Consider the following 9,351-nt stretch of genomic DNA (forward strand, 5'->3'; position numbering starts at 1 on the left):
AAGAAATCTGTGTATAAATCTGTGCTTTTAAATTCACCAAAAAACAGTTCAAGATTTAAAAAGTAACTGAACCACAAATTAACTTTTTTGCAAATAAACTGAATAAATTGGGCCATATGTAATTTTTTTACAGAATGGTTTTTACATTTTTGTTTTTTACGTATTTGTCTGGCCTTGATGGTTCTTTATTGTTCTTGAACATTCTAACCAATTTCCTTTCAACTGATAATGACAATTTGGGTTAGCTGACTGAAACTTTAACACAAATGTGTGTCCTAACATGACAAAGACACCAAACAACCCTGACTTTAAACCTACTGAAATAGTTTGAGCTATATTAATCCACACAAGTTGAGCCCATGCAAAGAAATCAACCAGTTTAAATAACCTCTTCTTTATCTGTCAAGAATATTGGTCAAATGTTTATTTGAAATTATGCTTGAAACTTGTGAATGTCATGCTTTTCTCTGCAACTTGCTAAAAGACCTCAAATTTGACCAAACTTTAATATGGGCAGATGTGCATATCTGAACTTGTGTGGATTAGAGAGAAGTGAATACTGAATTCAAACTTCAGCGCTTCATTAAAAGCCCCCCAAAATGACACCTTTTCAATTTAACAGACACTTCGATGGGAGTATATAAACTCTGGCATTATAAAGTAGTTGCTGACAGTTGCCCCTGCCAGCAGTTGGTGTCTAAATCCACACCTCGGTGCTTTTGTGACATTAGGCTGAGGCCAGGGAGGAATGCCACATAAATCAATCGGCCTGTGCCAGTTTTTCACCCTGGTGAGACAGAGGGAGGACGGATTTGAAAAGGGAGACAAGAGAACTGCAACCAAGAAAACTTCTAAGGGGAAGCTGGATTTTCGGAGCCGAGGAGAAACGGATGGTTCGTCTTCCACCACGGGAAACCAAGTAGATAAACGAGACCGGCAGGAAATCCTCATGGCTTATATGGAAATGAAGGATTTTTACCACGATGTCTTGAATGGCAACATCAGTGAAGAAGCCTAGAGGGACAGAAGATAAGTTTTGATTCTGAATGGATGCAAGACGATTGCTCGCATAACCTAACTTGGTGCCTTCAAGACAAGTGAAACGAGTGGGAGTTATTAGAATTACAAATTATGTAAAAGTGGAGAAGGGATATTTTTTCTCCTCTCTGTTGTAGAAACTGCTCCTGAGATATTAGCAGCTGGAGTCCTCTCAAAAACGGCTCAGTACTCGCCATCAAAGGCTGTAAGCACAGTTTGTCCATTGACGGGCTGAGACTTTCCTACTGCTCACAAAAATCTCATGTTGGTTCTACTTTAACGCAGACCCAGCGGGAGAGATCCCTGCTGTCTGGAAGTGAGAACATTGCTTTTTATTTTGAGGTGTCTTTGAAATCCCACGATTATGAGCATAAATAAATTGGAAGAAATTGGGCAACAAACACTGGAAGGAGCCAGAAATTTTCAGACTCAGGTCGTGTGAGTATTGAATTTAAATCTGCCCTGTACAGTACTGTCTTTTTACCATAAAACTTATTGTCATTATTTTCTGTTTCCTTGTTGGTCAGGTTTAACTAGTCTAGAAAACACCCTAAATTGTCAAGAGTATTTGAATTGCACTTGGATTGATTAGAAGATGTTCTCATAAAGTCAGACAGAGAGCCTGTCTGCTTTAATTCCTGATCTATACATCTGCAATGAACCGCACCCTCAATGCCACCATCACTTCTGAGACTGGACCTGGTCTGACCCCGGGGGCTGAAGATGGAACCTGTCTGTTTGGCGGTAGTGCTGCTGGAACCAGTGGAGGTCTGTGGGTGACGTCCCTGCTCGGTGCCATGCTTTTGGTCATGTGCGCCGTAGGACTGGCGGGCAACATTTACACGCTCGTCGTAACGCGCTCCGCCGCTTTGTGCCGGATGGGTTCCATGTACGTCTACATCGTCAACTTGGCCCTGGCCGACCTGCTCTACCTCTCCACCATCCCCTTTGTTGTCTGCACCTACTTTGTCCAGGACTGGCTGTTCGGCGAGGCTGGCTGCCGCATCCTCCTGAGTCTCGATCTCCTCACCATGCATGCCAGCGTCTTCATTTTGGTTGCGATGAGCTTAGAACGTTACCGTGCCGTTGCCAAGCCCTTCAGTGCCCACAGATCCTCGTCTCGGAACCGACGACTCACTGCAGGAGTTATTTGGGGGTTGGCGTTCACTCTAACGCTTCCCATGATGGTGATGATACAGCTCAGGGAGGCCAAGGGCCTTGTGAAGAGAATCTGCTACCCTACCTGGACGCCTGAAGCTTTCAAGGCTTACCTTACAGTACTGTTTTTCACAAGTGTCTTAGTCCCTGGACTGATAATCGTTGGACTGTATGCTGGGCTAGCAAGGCGCTACTGGACAGTGCAGGCTAGCTTAGGGGGTAGCAGCCGCTCAGCCCAGAGGAAAGGACTCAAACAAAAAGTGCTAGCGATGATATTAAGTATCGTAGTAGCCTATTGGGTGTGCTTCCTACCGTTTTGGGGATGGCAGATAGCTAAACTTTTCTCCCCAGATTCCCTCAAACCTTTGTCTGCAGCTGCTCACAAATACGTCAATTTCTTTGTCACATGTCTTACCTATGGGAACAGCTGCATCAATCCATTTCTTTACACTCTCCTGACCCGAAACTACAAAGATTATTTGGCTCAGAAAGGTCCGTCTGGGGGATCTAGCAAGGCTGATCTTGGGACGGCTGTGACAACACCTCTTCAGGAACTCTAATGGATCACCGCACATTCAGGCAATGGAACGTCCTCGACTCATCGATCCGACAATGTGAAGCTGGACAAAGAGACATTGTTCAACTGCACATAGACACTTTGAAGGTGTGTTTACTCGCCATTGCTCCAGTTGGAGTTACCCAAGTAGTTTCGGTCACCAACTCAGTTTTTACAATTGTTCAAGACAAAAAAACTGGTGTAAAGTATGTAAAGAGGTCTGACTCTTACGGAGCCCCCTTAAAGATATGGGGGATTTTTTTGTGGCTTCCCATCCCTTCTAAGACATAAACAGAAACTTTCAGTATGAAGAAAAAAAGGGGAGAGGGGAGTATATATCCAAACTATTTGGACTATTTTTGAGTTACTTTCACGGGGTAATAAGTCATCTGAGAATTTTAATTGTTTTTTTTTTTTTTGTTGTTGTTGGTAGTCTAAATGTCTAATAACGGGTCATTTTCATGTGCAGTCCTATCTCAACCTTACACAAGCAGAAAATGAACACGGTGTAATAAATCATTTTTCAAATAGTTTTTTGCACCAAAGAATTAAGAATATATAAACATGTTTCGATTGAGGCTCCTTAAATGTGCATGTGCAATTTTAAATTGACATTTGTTACTGTATATAAAATGTACCAGGATGTATTTGCTAATTTATTGCGAGGGAACACAATATTTATTGCAAGGAAATGCAATACTTTTATGCGGTAATTTCCCATGTCTCTTAGGGGGCACCGTAGACTCTCAAAAAGGTTACTGTGATTATTATCCTTCTTCTTCGTTGAACAAAATATTTTGTGTGCATCTGGAGAAAACCTGCCATCAAGTTAAGCTACATTTGTAAATAATTTTGTCCTAAGATGCCTGTGATGGAAAATGCTGGTACATTTTTATATAGCCCAGCAGAAATGGATGTTTGGTGGCACAATGTCAAACTGTTGTTGCTCTGAAGGAAAAGAGCTTTACAAATCCCACCATTGAATTTGTTTGATGCAGATATTTTAGTCCCGTTTTGATTCCAATAAGAGGGTTACAACTTTTTCCTTTTCATGTCTCTAAATTGGTTACAGCTGTGTTAAGCAAAGTTCTTAACTTGTAAATGAGGTTTCCTGTCCTCACAGTGAATGTGGTTCAATCGTGTTACATTCCTCAGCGTCTCTACAGCGCTTCTTTAGAGTCCTGCTGCAAATTGTTTCTGACAGAGTGCTTCATCTAACACTTGTCCCTCCGTTCACATTACCAGGTTTCACACCTCCCCGTGAATATTCTCCCCAAATTATGTTTTTTTCTAATGACACAAAATGAAATGGAGCTCGATTGTCAATTTTCTGATAGAGCACATAACACCAGTTTTAAAGTCCCTCCACTGGCTCCCTGTAGCTCAAAGAATAGACTTTAAAATACTGTTGTTAGTTTATAAATCACTGAACGGCTTAGCAACACATTACATTAAAGATCTGCTTTTATTGTATCAACCTTCCAGACCTCTCAGGTCTTCCGGTTCTGGTTCTGCTCTGCATCCCCAGAACCAGAACCAAACGAGGAGAAGCAGCTTTCAGCATCTATGCACCACAAATTTGGAACAAACTTCCAGAAAACTGTAAAACAGCTGAAACACTGACTTCTTTTAAATCTCAACTAAAAACCCACCTGTTTAGAATTGTATTTGAAATGTAATCAATTACAAATTTATGGTTGCTTTGATTATTGATTCTATATTGCGTTGTGTTTCTGTGTTTGTAATGATGTAAAGCACTTTGAAATGTCTTGCTGCTGAAATGTGCTATACAAATAAAATTTGATTGATTGATTGATTGATTGATTCTGCCTTTTTTTTATTTTTATTTTTTACTAAATTTTTTTATGTCGACAACTAATGTTGGTAGTTCTCTAATCAATATCAGCAGAGATTATACTACTGAGCAGGGTTTTTATTATGCATATCTTCCAGGGTTGTCAGCAAATTTATCTGCCTATGCCTTGTAAATATGTCAGATATCCCTTGAACTTTGTGTACAATTGTGATTAGATGACCTGTAATAATCTTTTTAAAAAATTATGAGTGTATACTTAAATTTTAGTGAGTTATGAGTGTATACTTAAATTTTAGTGTAATTTTAGTATACAAAAGGAGAGTCAAACTTGTCCTTTTTCAGCTTTTAATGAAGAGACCAGGCGATTTATTGTAAGGGCAAAAGCGGTGACATACGATATGATCTGGCGCCATCTGCAGACCTTTTCTCGTCATTGCAACACAGTTGTGCCTCTGCAAGCAATCAGAACACCGGCCGGGTTCAGTGACTCTGAAACGGACCGTTTCTCCAACCGGCAGATCAGAAGATGTCGAGAGGAGTTCATCCTCTACTTGATCTTTATCCCCACGATCCTTGCGTCGCCAGTGACGTCGAAGAACTTGTACTTGACGTCTCCCAGACGGTTGGGGAAGTTCATCATGCTGCCGTCGGGAAGTTTGATGTAAAACTGGTCCATGTTGAAGTTGATGTAAAACTGCCAAACGCAAGAAAAGAAGGGAAGCACATGCATTAGTTCTCAGTTAAAAATCTGACTTGTACAGCAGAAACACTAAAGAAGAAGAACATGTGTTAAAGAATGACTAAAGCAGCATTTTCAATAGAATTATGGTCCAATAATAATGGAGATTGTGAGTTTTATGGCCCCATATTCTCTTTTATGATTACCTAGAGAGCAGTGCTCCAAACTAGACCTTACACCCACTTGTAGAAATGTGCAATAATAATTATAATGATTGGAACAGATTTTTTTCAATTATTTAATAATTGGGTAAACTGAGACGCAGGAATAGTTTTGGGTCATTACACCAACAACAAAAAAAAGAAATGATGAAAAAAGAGTTCAGCTTCATTGTTTTACCTTTTCTTAATATGCTTCATCATGGAGAAAAGAGTCTGGAAATACTGAATGTTTCTGTAATCATGTTTAAGGACTAATTTGTTTTGGTTCAAACTTTTTTATGTCTCATTTGTCTTATTCAGTCATCTGTTGTCCTATAAGTTATTATATTAAGGTCTATTGTAGCTGATGAGGATGAGACTTCATAAATTTTGTTCCATATAGAAGCAACAACTAGGAATCTGTTTTTGGACATGCACTGGAATTACAATTTACACAAATCAGTTCACTAAGTATTCAATAATATAGAATAAACAATGAATGGGCTTTATGTTCTGTTTAAATGTAGAAGTTTCTTTTCTTAAACTTCATACTTCAACTTCATCTGAATCAATCAATCAATCAAATTTTATTTGTATAGCACATTTCAGCAGCAAGGCATTTCAAAGTGCTTTACATCATTACAAACACAGAAACACAAAGCAACATAGAATCAATAATCAAAACAAAGCATTAAGCATTGAAAGCATTGAATGAACATGTGAGCTTTGAGTTCTGTTGATGACTAGAAATTTTGCCTATTTGCTCTAGAAACTAGATCAAAAATACTTGGCAAGATTTTGCGTTTTTGCAGTTTCTGTGCGTCTCAGTCTAATGGCTCGCTTTGGACAGGAAAACTTGTATTGCCGTATCTTTTGCAAAAATTATTCCACAAACAGACCTTGCATTCCTCCCCACGCACAAAGGGGAAGTTCATGTCTCGTTCCTCTTGACCCCACTCCCCACCAGACTTGGAGTTGCAGATAATGGTGTTCTGGTCGAAGCGGGGGTTGAAGTGCATCGCGATGTTCTCGGGATCGTGACCGATGTTGAGTGCAAAGCTGCGGCGGAAGCAGGAACATGTAAGAAGAGGACAAAGAAACGGGAGGAAGCTCGACGCCATGAACTTGTATTCCACCGCGCTACTTCCTCTTGATGAAAATGTAACTGAAATCTGCATTTTAAAGGAGATAAAGTTATTGTTGTGCTTAAAAAAATAGAAGCATGTGCGTACCTAGAGCTGTCATCGTTGGGTCTGACTCGGACTTTAAACTCCTGCCCTTCCTTGAATGCCATGTCCTTGACTTTCTGTTAAAAGATTTGCAGTTGTGTGAATGTAGTTTACCAGGGCAAACACTGAATTTATACTTAACACAGATTTAAAAAAAAAAAAGTCATTAAAAAAATTATATTTAGGGAAAAATTTTATTCTTCACACAAAAAAGTTGCTTTGCAAGAAAAGTAGATGCATTCATAAGCAGTTTCATGTCACAACCAGGTAAATGATGAAATTATAGTTTTTTAGCATTTTTTGTGTGTGTGTCAGAGAGAAAGTCACTTTGTTAAATTCAGAATCAGTAATGAGAAGCTTTTCTTATCTTGGCAGTTGATGATCAACCAGGATTAAAACAATGCATGGTTGTAAAAGAGAGTCAAAAGAGGAAGGTGCTCTATTTATTTAAAGACGTGTGGACATCATGTTGACATAGCAAAATCATAAAAGAACCCACCCCCCCTTCACACTCACACACCTAACACCAAAATGCTACAATCTGCAGCCTATATTACAGATATATAAATTCATATATCCTGCCTCTGTGTATTTGTGTACAAAGACAAAAAATGGAAATGTTTCTTTTTTTCTTTAAAGCAAATGAGCCGTTTCTTATTCCAGGCTTGTGCTTGAGAAAGTCACCCTGACTTTCCAGGGATTTTCCTTCAGTTCTGCGAAGTTGTTTATCTTGTCAATAAAGCTATAAATCCCATTCACATGTGTGCTTCCTATCTATGTGCTGAGCGCATAGTTTAAACATGAACTTCAACATTCTGCCCCCCTTATATCTATATCGCCACAGTTGTCTCACTTTTATACAACCCCCAAACTCCCAGGCAGATAAGTTTGGTTTATCATTGACTTGACACAGGCGGTGCTGGATAAATAGTTAGTGGACTGGATTTTATTGATCCCTGTGAGGAAGTTAATTATTTAGATCTCCTACAAGATTATACGTCTTTCCCTCCCCGGACACATTTTAAGTTATAACTTGTAAAAGTTGCAATGTGCTGCACTTTGCCAACGATATAACCGAGTAGCCATATTATCGGCATCAAGAATTAGCAGCTGATGCTCGCTGATTGGTCAGTCCTCGTTAAATTTTATATATGATAAAAAATGACAATTGAGTCTTCCTATGTATTTTAGACAGGTCAATCATCTGAAAATGACTTCATGTTCCTCTTTCAGAATTTCACCTACATATTAAAAAAATGCTTAAATTGTTCACCGCAAATTAAAGACTAAGTGAATGTAAATCAACCTTTTAATATATCATAAAAACAATGTTGAGTATTCAAAGTCAGTCATGTGGGAAAATGTTTATGCTATGGTCAATACTGTCCTTCGTCATTTTGACAGATTACACACACCTGACCACACAGAGAACATGTGGTCAGGTTTATATATATGAAAAAAAAAAAATATATATATATATATACATATATATATATATTTTAAGTTATATAATATATATATATATTTTTTTTTCCTTTCTTTTTTGCCGACCTCTGAAAAATTTCAAAACTCAAGAGAAAAAGTTAAATTTACTCGGTTTTACGATAACACAAATATTAATTATTGAATATGTCGACATATTTAATATTAAATATTAATTAAACTAAATGAAACGCAAATAAATATAATTACTTTAAGAATTGGTGGGTAAAAATAGATTCTGACAGATTTTTCTTTCGACCAAGTTAGTCAAAAGTGACGGACAACGAAAAGGCCTTGAGTCACTTCTGGCCATGAATGAAGCTGTTCACGCTACTCACCATCTTGGCGGTCTTCAGAAGTTTGTCCCTCGAGTGAAAACGTCCCGCTCGCTGGCTAACGCTTTATGTTGTCCTCGTGACGTTGCGGGGGAAGGAAGGAGCCAATCGGATGTGGAGCAGTGGTTACATTTACTATTACCGTGCAAGTTCAAAGAGTATGAATGTTTTAGGCACGTTTAGGTTTTATGAGATGCATTGGGATACATTCTCCCAGGGTTACCAACTCTCAGTCCTCTGAAGTTAGATTTTTTTTATTTGTTTATGAATATTTCATAATTTATTATTCTCACCATAAATGATAAATTATTAAAAATAATAAAATTTTAAATTATGACATTATAAATTAATAAAAAATAAATTAATAAAATACTGGTGATACTGGTTAATTATACCACGACGGATACATCTCCTATGAAGCTAAAAAGATAAAAAAATAAAAAAGTTAAAAACAGTACTAAACAATAAGGTGAAGTATAACTTGATAAGTAATCTATAGAAAAAAATAAAATGTGATTAGCCGATCATTTAGCTAACTTGTCAAGCTGTCAATTTAAAATCAATTTCTTATCATGTTGGTTTTGTTCATATTTCAGGGACCTATAATAAAAAATATGTGAGTGCAATAACCCTGATGACACACAAAGCTTTTATGACTTGCACCATCTGGACCCCGGTCTCACTCCAAGCTTCACTCGGAAGTTGACAACCCTGACTGGCCTTAGAACAATTTCTGCAGCAGTAAAAGATAATAAAATGTAGTATTTTATTGTCAGCGCGAAGCATTTGAATTGCACTGAGACCGAATCGTCCTTTAAAACCGGACAACAACCACAATAATTTACATGATTTAATTTA

At 38.1% G+C, this 9,351-nt stretch overlaps 2 protein-coding genes across 2 annotated transcripts; one reads left to right on the forward strand and one right to left on the reverse strand.

Moving 5' to 3' along the window:
- Window positions 1–1,611: 1,611 nt before the first annotated feature.
- Window positions 1,612–2,958, forward strand: uts2r4 (urotensin-2 receptor 4). The gene has a single exon (XM_032564079.1). The coding sequence runs from the start codon at window positions 1,695–1,697 to the stop codon at window positions 2,754–2,756; it is 1,062 nt and encodes a 353-aa protein (XP_032419970.1). The 5' UTR covers window positions 1,612–1,694; the 3' UTR covers window positions 2,757–2,958.
- A 1,938-nt stretch (window positions 2,959–4,896) lies between these two features.
- lgals2b (lectin, galactoside-binding, soluble, 2b) lies at window positions 4,897–8,601 on the reverse strand. The gene is made up of 4 exons (XM_032563513.1): window positions 8,497–8,601; window positions 6,680–6,753; window positions 6,347–6,506; window positions 4,897–5,262 (listed from the first exon to the last, which is right to left on the reverse strand). Exons 1-4 carry the CDS (start codon window positions 8,497–8,499, stop codon window positions 5,116–5,118), a joined length of 384 nt encoding a protein of 127 aa, XP_032419404.1. The 5' UTR covers window positions 8,500–8,601; the 3' UTR covers window positions 4,897–5,115.
- Between the last annotated feature and the right edge of the window lie 750 nt (window positions 8,602–9,351).

The sequence above is a fragment of the Xiphophorus hellerii genome, chromosome 5 (genome assembly GCF_003331165.1).
Source record: "Xiphophorus hellerii strain 12219 chromosome 5, Xiphophorus_hellerii-4.1, whole genome shotgun sequence".
NCBI lineage: Eukaryota > Metazoa > Chordata > Actinopteri > Cyprinodontiformes > Poeciliidae > Xiphophorus > Xiphophorus hellerii.